The sequence below is a fragment of the Manacus vitellinus genome, unplaced genomic scaffold, assembly GCF_001715985.3.
Source record: "Manacus vitellinus isolate BGI_N305 unplaced genomic scaffold, ASM171598v3 scaffold_22_pilon, whole genome shotgun sequence".
Lineage (NCBI taxonomy): Eukaryota > Metazoa > Chordata > Aves > Passeriformes > Pipridae > Manacus > Manacus vitellinus.
The window spans coordinates 3,762,627-3,775,474 of NW_021939632.1; the positions used below are offsets into that span (position 1 = coordinate 3,762,627).

At 40.6% G+C, this 12,848-nt stretch overlaps 1 protein-coding gene across 3 annotated transcripts in view; it reads left to right on the plus strand.

Moving 5' to 3' along the window:
• MYLK (myosin light chain kinase) overlaps positions 1-12,848 on the plus strand; it is a 190,220-nt gene that overhangs the window by 150,247 nt on the left and 27,125 nt on the right. For all 3 annotated transcript variants that reach the window (XM_029959831.1, XM_029959830.1, XM_029959832.1), the window contains exons 22-24: positions 8,639-8,941; positions 12,569-12,604; positions 12,703-12,796. In XM_029959831.1, coding sequence (XP_029815691.1) covers positions 8,639-8,941; positions 12,569-12,604; positions 12,703-12,796 — 433 coding nt within the window. The remainder of the gene's footprint in view (positions 1-8,638; positions 8,942-12,568; positions 12,605-12,702; positions 12,797-12,848) is intronic.

The following is a 12,848-nucleotide window of genomic DNA, read 5'->3' on the forward strand; positions in this document are numbered from 1 at the left end:
AGCACTCAGACACAAGGACTGAGCCTTGAGTTTTACACTGATTCATTGTTTAACTTTGTCTTTATAAGCATTAATAATACTGGGAGACATGCAGTAGAAGTGAGATATTCAAGTTAAGCAACATCTTCTTTTGAAGGATTTGACTAGTCCCAAAATGTGCATGCTGAGCTCTTCTCTATTGTTATGATTAGCTCTCTTAAATAAGCTATTTCCTTGCTGAGTGATCTCTCAAGGGACATTTTGCATCATGTGTCTGTTCCAAAACCAAAATGGTCTGATGTGAGACAGAGCTAATGATTTACAGCAGACACTGTGTCAGATTAAAGTGGACTTGAGTTGCCAAAGCTATTGAATGAGCCATTGATGAGCTTAGTGTAAGATAGGGATGATTTAAGCAAGGAAGAGCCCTCACTCTACAGTGACAGCAAGGAATATTCACTCCTTTCATACTTTTTATTGGATGTATATGGACCTATTCATCAAATTCATGATTCTGAACATTTTAGCTATGTGATAGACCCCAATCTGTAACCACTTGTGAAAAAGGAACTTGGTTTTTATACTGGAGACTATAACAAAGAGTCACTAATATACAAGGGCTTTCTGATGATCAGTGTTTGGTGAATACTTTGGATATTAGCAATGTCTTTTTCTTTCTTAGATATAGAAGTAGAAACACATGTACTACCTACCTGGAAGCTGATTTTGATCAACCTTGTTTGTCTAAATCCCTTAGATTTGTATTGTTCCTGGTGTGGTATTGTGTGTGTGTGTGTGTGTGTATACATATATATATATGAAAGTATCATGGTGATTAGTAAGCTATATGGTAGATATATGCAAAAAAAAAAAAAAAGAGAGCAGTGTCACTAGACCCCAAGAGGCCTAAAGTTAATAGTTATGAGTTTTTATTACTCTAAGCATTGGTGTACATACTGTGTTTTGCATCTTTATGCACTGTTGGAAAGTGATAAAGCAAGTATTCAAGAACACATATACAGGGATGATGCACACAGGCATGCAAGCTGTATAGCAAGAATTTAGTAATGCCTGCGCCTCTGCTCCATTCCTTATTTGACTTGGGATGGAGAAGTTACTTTCTGTGAGGAACCTGTTACTTCCATGCCTTTAGCAGAATCTGTATGAGCAGAGTCTTTCAAAGCAGAAATGAGAAAATACAATTTTAAATGAGAACAAGGTCTGATCATCACTAACTCCAATAGTCATTGAACATAATGGTAGGATTATTAATTGCTTGTATGAAGGGCTTTGTTCTCGTTCAACAAGTCACATATATGCAAGCTGTATTAGCATTTGTTCTTTGCCCCGAAACTGTATTACAAGGAAATGTGGCAGCAGAACCAACAGCTCACAGTGGCTCTACAAGGATTTTGTGTGAGTGCCTGAGAGATCTGGCTCAGTGCTCAGTGCTCAGCCTGAGTGGAGCCAGCAGTGGTCAGAAACTGTTCCCTCTCTGGACAAGTAAGTGCAGACATCTGTGAAGCAGACAGTGAAGTGGAACAACCATAGACACTTGACAGAGAATACTGCAGTTCAGAAGTACTAACATAATGATTCTGAAGCTGCTTCTTTTGAGAAGCATCAAATTATATCTTGCAGTATCCATGTGATTCCCTGTTTACAGTTGGGTCAAGAATGCAGTGAATTTTGTAGGAATATGTGGGTGGACTCAGTCTCTAACCTTCAACCTTTTAAATTCCTCTGGATTGCTGGAGGATTTAATGTCACTGGTTTTATGGTTGAAGGGTAACTAGACTGGCGATTAAGGAAGATGTGTCTTATATTGCTGCTGTTGTAGTTCAACAGTATAGTAACTAATGCTTGGTGGCAAAACTCTGCAGCAGTATCAAAATTAAATTTTCACAGCAAGATAACAATGTGTAGAGGAAAACCAGCTTATGTTGTCCTTTGCATCAGTGCTGGTAAACTAATCCAGGTTTATTCCTTCAATGGCCATCTGGTTTCAGTGTCATTTGTGTTAGGAGAAATTTCAGTAGAACTCCCTGCATAACTACTTTTGCCTGATACTTACCTTCACCTTTTTTTCTAACAAAAAAAAGGAAATATCATGATTATTCCTCACAGCAAAATTCCTGTGTTTTACCTGCTGTTAAATGCTAGGAATGTCTTAGTTACTAAAAAATGATTCATCACAACATGCACATGAACATAGGGTTCCTAGGATCCGAACTCCAGTGGAGACTAATCTGCTGGTAGTCCTACTGGGGAAACTCCACAAATTTATTCTGCCTTTCAGTGGACAGGTATGGGAGCTCTAATTCAATCAGTTATCAAACCAGATACCTAATGTGTAGCACATGAGTAATCCGAACAGCTTGTTGATTCAGGCACAGGAGCAGATGGTTTAGAAAAAGGCTCCTGAGAATGCATTATATATTTGTTTGTTCCATTAGGCCTGTGGCAGAAGGAGATGTTCTTGTGCTGAGGGCATTTGCGTGGGAGTGGTGAGCTCTGGTTTCATTCCCAGCTCCATTCTCCTGTGTGTCCTTGGGCGAGGTCATTTTACTCTTTTATGCCTCAGTTACCCCAACAGCACAAAGTGATGCTCTGGGCCACCAGTATTTGTGAGCTACTTTATCCACAGGTCTCAAAAGGGCAGTCTTTAAATAACTTAGTTTTATGTCAGAGTTGTCGGGAGGGGCAATGTGGTGAGAGCAGTCTGCAGTGTATATTACAGGGGAGGTGTGAAATTCAAACTCTGAGCTAATGAACTTTGACCATTGTGTCCTCCGCTCTGCCGGGGAGCATGTTTCATTAGGAGAGAATTTCTGCTCATTCCAGTTTCTCTTGTGTTGTTTTGCAAGAGAACACAGGCATTTTCTAGTAAAATTTTATCCTAAACCTGTGGTACACTGACATGTGGAAGGGTGTTAATGCTTGTTACAGGGTGTTAAGGGGTAATAATACATCGACTTGTAGCACTCCTCTCCCTTGGAAAAAGAGCTACAGGGCATAGTTTTCCAAGGAAAGCAGTGAGGTCTGCCATGACCCTGAGCCCTGTCAGCGATAATGCCGAGTTCAGTTATGACCTTTTATGGTTTTGCTTTTCTCCTGCTGATGGATTTCAAATGAAAGCTTTGCCAGTGCTGTCGGCATGGACAGTGTTCAACTGGCTTTTGCAGCATATTAAATACCTTCTCTGGCTAAACAGCTTGTGGGATGGAATTAAATTGTTTCTTTCTGTCTGTTCTTTATCTGGCAGACAAATATCACAATAGCTAATAATAGTATTATACAGTAATATGATAACTGAATTTAGAAAGAAAACAAACCAATTTTGAGAAGAGAGAAAGAAAACTACTTCAGAGACACTGCTTCAGTGCTGTCTCTGTTCATAAAAGAAAAAAAAAACACTTTTCAAAGGCTGTGGTTGTGCTGTTCTCAGTTTTCAGAGGCTTTCTGCTGGAACAACATCACTGCTTAAGGGCCAGGGCCCTCCAAGCTCTTAATGCACAGCAAGCCCTATCTTTGGCTCAGCCCGACCCTCACATCAAGTAGCAGAACAATTTCCATTTCCCTGCACTCAGATAAGGAGATTGCTGCCTTTTTTGGTCTCTTGGAATGGTTCTTATGTTCCGAGGGCTCTGTAAACTGAGCCATGGGGAGAAGGCAGTGAGCTCTAGATTGCACAGTTTCATGTTATGTGGGTGTCCTGGATGAGCTGTGGGTTTGCCTCCTATGCAGAAAGCGAGAAAATCCCTTTCCTTATCAGAAGGAATTTTGGGTTATACACCACTGAAAAAAAAAAGCAAGGACATCAAGTCAAATTTGTCTGATAAATAGCAATGATTTAAAGGCTGGGCATGCTTATGTTTTATGCTTCTCAGAGTGCACAAATACAAGTTAATTAAAGGTTACTCCAGGCTGTATATCAAAACCTGTTTACCAAAGTATTTCCAAGAACTTGTCTGAGGAAGGAGTGCAGCTGAATTCAATTTGGGAGTAAATAACAAGTGTGTGTTTCAATCCTGGTGTGGTCTTAAAAGTGACTTATACATTTCATGTGAGGCCAGTTCATGACCTTATCATCTACCCCAAGGAATACATGCCACAAAGAGTAAACTGGAATCTGTCCTCCTTGCTCTGGGGTAGTGGTAATTTATGCCTCCCTTTGTTGAGAAGTAGGGTTTTTTAATAGCGTGCCTAGTTTGCTGGAGCACAAAGGGAAGAAAGCACCTCCTTCATGTCACCTCCACTCCCCTCTTCCTCCTCTCTGCATGGCTTATGGCACATAGGAGTTGCTACTGCTGTCTCCTCTGTGCTGCTTGAGTCAGTGACTCAATGCAGTCTCTGTGCAGAATAGTCCCTGAGTGAGGCTTGAGGCCAAGTTAGCTGCTTATCCATCTCCTTTGCCTGCCACAAGGCTTTGGAAGCCAGCTTGGGGCAGCCCTACTGATATTCCTAAAGAGATTATGTGAGGAGCTTTGTGCTTGAGTCCCCCTTAGCATTTAACTGTCCAACCTCCAAATACCTCATTAGCCTCTGCAGTCATACTGTTAGGCAAATGAGGTGATCAGGCATCCTAGTAAAAGAGGTGTAAGAACTGTCTGCTGCAAAGGCATTGGAGTTTGTAGGATTCTAATCAAGTTCAACAGGACCATGTGGATATAGCCAGTTTGACCACGACAATCTGGAATATCATAATGCTTAGCTACATCTTAATTTAGGCATTATGTGTGTGCTGTAAGTTAGCCAAGACTGGAGTACCCCTAGTTTCACATAGTTAAGACATCTTATGGTGGTTTTCTTTTGTTGCATATAACAGTGAAATTGAAGTTACAGTTCAATATTTTAAATTAATTCCTTCTCCTATAGAAATGTTCACAAGGAGCAGTGTGTTTTTTGATACTCTCCCTTCCTTCTAGTTTACGTGTTGTTTCATAGCTATGGTTTGGTCCAAAACAGGAAGAACAAAATTGTGGTCTGATAAAGCCAATATAAAGCCCTCCTAACATAAGCCAAAGTATGAAATATGTCTGTGTGTGTCAAAGACTGTACATGGCATGCAGTGAAATATTGGAGATGGGAAAGTCAGAGAATAGGGAACTGTGCTTGTCTCCCACATCCCTCCTCAACCCACAGGATAATTTTATTGGAAGTAATTAATTGTGCTGATAGAGGTTTCACATTCCAGAAGAGAATGTAGTTTGGCAAAATATTCTAGCTTTCAATACAGACCAATGAATACACGGTAACCTTTAAAATCCCCATAGAATAAACTGTGAGAAACAAAACAGGCACATGGAGAGACCATCTGCAGATTCTCTGAATGTGCAGAGCTGTAGAATACCATCCAGCCTGATATCAAATAGTTTTTAAGCATGGTAAAATGGTACATATACATCTGTCATATTAATAAAGAGCAAAGATTAGGGTTTCATTCCTGTTTATGATCTCCCATAGCAGCTACCACCCAGTATTTCTGCACTGAACAGACCTGCAAGCAGTGGCACATGGTAGACTTCAAACAAAAACATGCATCTTTCTGGCTCTATAGAGCCCAACCAGGGTTGCAGGTTTTCATCTTTGCCTACTGGAAAAAAATTTATTAGGAAAGTATAAATATTCCCAAGGCTAGCACATACTAGTCTAAAGCCATGTAACATTTCCTTTGCCACTGATGTCCCCTTGGCCATGAATGTTTTCTCTCCAATACTCACATAGCTAAACCTTGCTTCTGTAAACTGCTGGCCAAAGGGATTGCAGTTATCTAGGTGAGTCATGGAAAGAGAGGTCACTAAGGTAACTGTGACCTGGGAAACTGATAAATCATGCCCAGAGTTTCATTTGAAAACAGAAGTGTGTTGAAAGTCAGCAATGGAAGATGTATTTTCATGTCCTGCACAGGAAGCAGGCTACCATGCTCTGCAAATACCGAAACACAGGCACACTTTCGTCCTTCAATATAAAATTTAGTGCAGAGCATTAGATCAACCTAACACTTTATTTTTAAGCCAACACATACCATCCAGATCAAGCTGTGTGCACAGAAGGTGTCAGAGAACCACTACACTGACAATCCTGAACAGATGCCTCTGTAAGGTGATGAACTACTGGCTTAGCTTTTTCTTCCAAGTATTTTCCTCTTGCTCTCAGAACTGCTCTAGTTCTGTTTGGATTTAGGATAATACTTATTCAAGTTCTATCTGCATCTTGAGATGATAAAGTAATGGTTATATAGGAGGGAAACAAGACACAGAGCTGAATATTCTTCTGCAAAGATTCTGAAAAGGACAGATGACTGGTTAAGCATCATTCCCAACAAGGTCTGCATGGGTAATAAGCTGTAGTGAAAAAAAAGGTGGCTGTTACCACTGTCTGACTGAAATCATACAATCCATGTGTACCATGCAACCAGCTTTCTGGTGGCTGAGTAGTGTGGTACAGGAGTTCTGATACTGAAAACAGTGTGAGCACTGAATTCTCACTTCTTGCAGCTCCAAGGAGGCTGGGGCAGGACTGGTATGGGGAAGAGGGGTACTGCTGTTCAGGCTCCAGGAGATGAAGATTCAGTTCTCATTTTTGCTACAATCTCTCTTTCTCATCATAGACAAACCATATAACCCCTCTGTCATTGAGTTCATTATATCTACACTATAAAATCATGCTTATTAGTCCCTTTTATTCTGCCAGAAATGAGGTGAGTAAAATGTGACAACTAAGCAGGGCCAATAAGCCATTCCAGGGGTTAAGGATATATGGTCTCTGACACGTGTTTAGTAAGAGATGTACTGTATAATGATGACTCCTAGTGGAACGGTGTTTTAAGTGTTGCCAAAATGAATAAGGACAACCTAGATTCTGGCAGTCCCTTTTTCTTCCACCTGGGCATTCTACTGAATGCAGTGGCAAACTTAGTGTCCATCTCCCTTCCTCCCTCACAGTATTTTCCCTCATACTTAACAAGTTCTATTTATATATCTTCTAATGTGTTTCAGTTGTGGACGGAGATCTATTTTTCATCACAACTGAACTAAAAGGAATTAAAAACCTTTTTTTAAAGGGAAAACAGTGGGCAACGAAACTTGCATTCTTCCAAATAGTGCACTGATATTTAATTGTCAGATTAGACTATCCCAATTTCCCTCTCTATGAGGAAAACCACAGCAGTCAGAGGAGAGGTTTCTCTGTCCAAGAACTAAAGGCATGTTTGTGAGAAACTGTGGCTATTTCTGTCTGTTCAGCAATTTTCCTAGGAATAATAATATGAGTATGGAGGGATAACTGATATAGTCTACCACAGTAAGGCTTTGATCAAAGTCCACAACAGTTTTCTCCAGCATTTGGATGTTTTTATTGCTGAGAAAGTGGCTTTGTCAGCTATGCCTTTCCTAAAGAGAAAGTGATAATGTCCTTTAGCAGTTTTAACGAGCAAAATGGGACAAGATTTTTATCAGTCCATGTCCAGTGTAACCAATGTTTGTAGGATCTCACACTTTCTGGCTTTCTCTTTTCATCTTCTCTCATTTATCCCATCCTTTGATTTCTCATTCAACCTTTGGCCACTAGTTCATCCAGATCAACATCATCATTATTTTGTAGGTTTTGCTAGATTATTTCTGAGAGGATTATTTCCAAGGAAGATATTTGTTCCCTTTAAAGTCTTTTGAAGTGCTTAACTCCCACAATTATTTTCTAAATCAGTAATTTTTTAAAAAAGTCATCATTTTTCTGTCTTAGAAGAACATTAATTTTGATAACTAATCATTAAACTTAACTTTGAAAAAGTTGTATAACTGCAAGGTTTTTGTGTTTTATCGGGTGTTTTCATAGTTGGCTGCTCATCTGCACTCCAGGTTCTGGTAATATTTGATCTCATAATGCAAATAAGGACTGCAGGAGCAAGCCTCTAACTGAGGAAAACTAGAGGTTTTTATCTTCCACTTCCTCAACAATTTCCAAAACACATATGAGATTAAGAAATTCTCAATATTGAAATGATGTACTCTAAATTGAATTCCTTCTTACCAAAAAGTGCAGTAGGCTTCCGAAAACTGCAGATAGGTGAAGTTGTTCACTAAATTGTTAGCAGACAAAGTTGTCACCCTTCAAGGTCTTGTTTTCATGCCAACAAAGTGGTTTTAGTATGTCTGCTACCCAGGTATACTTGGATGAGTGGCACATTATGAGGCTGTGAAAGGTTATCAATAGCCCTGAAGTGTGGAAGCAGATGAAGGGAACTGAAAAAAGAGCATCACAGTGATGGGACTGTTACAGGGATATTCCTCTAAGGAAGATCACCAAGGAGTGGTTTGTACTGTTGTGGGAGATTGCAGGCATAGCTGTGACTGGTTTTAGTCTCCACTTTCTGTAATGATGCCTGTGAAGGGCATTAGGCTTCAGCATGGCTTAGCCAGATGCCCACGGAACTGAACAACCCATGTTGAAGCCAATGTGGGATTGGCATCCCTGTTGAGTAATTCATGTACATCTGTCTGCGGTCCAGTTGCTCCTTCTTCCCACAGTACAAACCTCTGAAGCAGAGCAAAGGAACGGAAAGAAAAGGGCTGTTAGCTAGGGCCAGTTATAGCCTAATGGTAATTCCGTCTCTCATCCTCACAATTTCATTCAAGGTGCTTTGCTTGTGTTTCTGCAGATAAGCCAGACCCACCTGCCGGCACACCTTGTGCATCAGACATACGGAGTTCCTCCCTCACTCTCTCTTGGTATGGCTCCTCCTATGATGGTGGAAGTGCAGTGCAGTCCTACACCGTGGAGATCTGGAACTCAGTGGACAACAAATGGACAGACCTCACCACCTGCCGCAGCACCTCTTTCAACGTGCAGGACCTGCAGGCTGACCGGGAGTACAAATTCCGTGTGCGGGCTGCCAATGTGTACGGCATCAGCGAGCCCAGCCAAGAATCTGAGCTGGTAAAGGTTGGAGAGAAACAAGAAGGTTAGTTCTTAGGAGAAAAAATATCTAAATTCAATGAAACTCTATCTTAACAGTTCCTTAGTGAGGCCAGGCAGCTGCACACACTTTGCATGTGCTGCTGTGCGGTCAGTGCTTGTGCTCGCTCTGTGTGTGCTGAAGGCCCTTCCCAGACTCCATGTGGGTGTCTAAGAACATAAAATTTGCGTGTTTGAGGTGTGGAAACTTGGCTTCAGGGATCCCAAATCCCTGCCTGGTGAGAGCAACCAATAATTCTCCTTCTGGCTTGCCGTGTGAGTGCTGGCTGACAGGGTTCTGCAGTGCAGTGCACAGGTAATGGGAGACAAAACTTTTCACACGTTACACATTCAGTCCATGCCCGGTTGGAAAATGATGTTTGGTGGATCACCTAAAATACACTGATGGATTCATTATAGTTTATACTGGACACGCCATGGAAAAACAAGCCATAAACACTATCCCAAATTAGCTTTTGGAAAAAGTAAGCGTGCTTGCTGCTAGCCAAGCACAGAATATGAAGCAGAAACTGAACTGGCATCTCATACCTAGTTGTAGTTCCCATGCTTTCAATCCTAGCATGATAAAGCACCTCAGTCCTGTTGCCTCTAGTACACCCATCTTGTGAATTCAAGGCTATCTGAGTTAGCATGTTGGTTTTGCCACTTTATGGATGCTAAAAATATTTTTAAGTTTTTTGATTACAGTTGTATGTACCTTGAAAAATATTTTTCAGTATCTTTTACTTCTTAATTTTTGCTTAAGATCTTCTCAAAGGACTAATAGGCAGAGTTGGATCATTGCAGAAATCATTCAGAAACTGGTACTAAAATTTGAAACACACAAATATCAGCATTATTTTCAAAACCAGAGACTGATTTTGTGCATTTTTGTGCACACCCACATCTACCTACTGTAGACAACTTTGATAGTCATCTCAGCAAAAATCCCATGCCAGGGATAATGTATTTTGCCATTTTTCCTGCCTTTGAGGAGTGGACTGTATGTTGTATCTCTCCCTCTGTACTTATATATGTAGGGCTCTGGAGATTTAAGTGTTCTACCTTGCCCTTGTGAAGTTATCTTTCAGTGCCAAAGCAAGACAAAATGATAGCAAAGTGATGCAGCATCACACAACTGTGTAAGCCTCTCAACAGACATTTCTAAACAAAAGTAAATCATATTTCTCCTCAAGAGATAAATTGGATGCATTCTGAGAATTGACTTCCTGCTATTTGTAAGATTTAAAACCCACTCTAAATGAAAACGCACCTTCTCTTCAAAGGGAGGAAAAATAACATGAAGAGTAGCAATAAAATTGAATAGATGGTACAGGTTCCTCATAAAAAAATTCCCTGTGTTTGAATACCCTCTTTCTTTAGTTGCTGGACAAACACCTTCTAGAGTTGGGGACCTGACTCTTCTCTATATTTGTTTTTCCTAGAGCAAGCACTATCTGTACCAGACCAAAGCAAACAAGATATTTTTATTTTTAAGACTGAGAGTTTTCTTATATAGATTTAGTAAAAAAATGTTAGAAAGTGTATGAGTCATTGTGATACATACAGAAAAAAAGCAACAAAAAGTTGTTTTGAGTGAAAAGATAATGTGTTCTGTTTGCAGGAGGGTAGGTTGTCATTGTGCTCCCAATCCCATGGCTTCTTGATTTCAATTCTTGATACTGCAGCTAGTGTGGAAAAAGAGCAAGTCATCTAAAGAGTGATTTTTCAAGTGTGTGAATATAACTGGTGCTTTAATTAAAGGCAGTGGAAAATGCATGTGTTCAGCACCTGCCAAAGTCAGGACTTCGAGCTGCCATCTATGAAAACACTTAGCTGAGTAACCAGGGATTTTCTGTGGCTGCCAGGAAGTTTGATTACTGATTTTCATACTGAGGTGGCCAGCGCATATTAGCAATCTCAATATAATCATAGCGAAGAAAGGCATGGCTAAATTTTCACTGTGCATTTAAAGAAAACAGCTACTAAGATAAGGCTGTAAGTCACAACAGATTAAAGTGAACATTGCCATGTTTGAGGAAAATTTGGTACTGTTGACTCACTTCTGAGAAAGGTTTTAGCACAGCTACTCAGCACTTACCAAGCTCAGATACGTTCCACTTATATAATTTAGGCTTCCACCGGTGGACCAAAATGTTTCTAGTTCATGGCTTCAATACCATGTCACTGCAGAACAGGGAACTGACTTCTTGCCTAATCAGTATTTGGCAAACATTAACTACTGGCAGTGTGGCTGGGAACAGCTCCCTTATGCAGCCCTTAAAAGGGGAGGAAAATGCGATGTGCTCTATGCAAGGGTGGTTTGGAGCAGAGGAAGATCTGAGGACAGCAACTCTGGGTGGGGAAGGCTCGCTTCCCTCTCTGCTCCTCTGGTAGATCTCTGCAAACCAGCTCGTCTGTGCTGGAACGTACGAGGGTCACAACCCCAGAGGAAAGAGAGAAAGGCTTTAGCAACAGACTATATCTGCTTGATTGGCTTTGCTACCAGCACACAGATGCAGCATTATGTGTTGGATGTAAAAGGGTGATGAACCAGAGCAGCTCTCTGCTCACCCTGCATCCTTTATTTCTGTTGCTTTCTTCTCATCTGCTGTATAACTCTGTACTCTTAAGCACCTCACAGCACCCAGAGTACTGAATTAATGTTTCATAACATAAATCTGTTGACACAGCAGGGATAAATCCCTTGGTTAGGTTTGCACTCTCCGATGGCAAAGTGCAGCTTCAGCAGCTACAGGGAGAATTGAACAGGTCACTGTGCAACTGCCTTTGCAGCTTCTCAAATTACTGGTCATAGCCACAGGTCTTAGGAGCAAGCCCAAGCCATCTCAGTAATACAGAACAACATCCCAGCCATACCCCCTTTCCCTGCATATCTGCAGGCAATATAGGGAGCAATTCACAGAACAGTGCTACTGGCAGTTCATGTATATGAAAATTAAAAATGAAAATCAAGACACTCAGGTCAACTTTTACTCTGACTTAGGTCACTGGGCTTGCCAACATCTTGCCTGTCTTTGGCTGCAGAACTGAGGCTCCATTTGAACCTCAATGATTACAAAATTCAGCCACGCTCAGAGAAACGCATGCTGTCCAAATTTTATTGATATCTTGAGTCTGAAAAATTTGTCTGGATGCTTTGCAAGAAATCTTTTCATGTACAAACTTGCTTAACATTTGGCTTTGCAATCCTAAAAAGGCATATCAAAGCTAGAAAAAGATTTGTCATTGAACCAGAAGTGTTATTGGTTTTAATATTTTTAATTTATTTTCTATTTCCCTAAGACATTCCTAGAGGTAATTCTTAGGTCACTTTGAACTGATGGACTATGCTGATGTTTCTACTAGGCAGGTGTGATAGACAAGTACTGCAAACCACAGGAACTTGATGTATTCAGAAATGGTGACCAGACTGTGATTGTGTAGTTAATACTCATGTAGAAGTGGTAAAGAGATTTTAACTATAAAGCTAATGCACAAACTCCCTGACTGCTTTTTGCTGCTTTGCCATAGGATCTATCAGTTGTCCATGTCACTGTGAATAATTTGACTGTCTTATGTAACTACCATATCCTATATAAAATGTTATTCGTGTCTTTTATATTCATCACAGAACCTAAAGAGGATGAAGCGGAGCTATCTGACGATGGTAAGAAGTGCATATTTTAAACAGGACAAATGCAAGTCTGTGCTTTTCATTCACGTTTTCTGGAGGTTTTAATCATGGCCCTTGATACCTGTTTGTAGAGGGGAAAGAAACAGAGGTGGAATATCGGACGGTTACAATCAACACTGAACAGAAGGTGTCAGATGTCTATAACATTGAAGAGAGGCTGGGATCGTAAGTACTGTATTGTGCTTTTCAAGACATAGAGTTTTCAAGGCTACCAGTC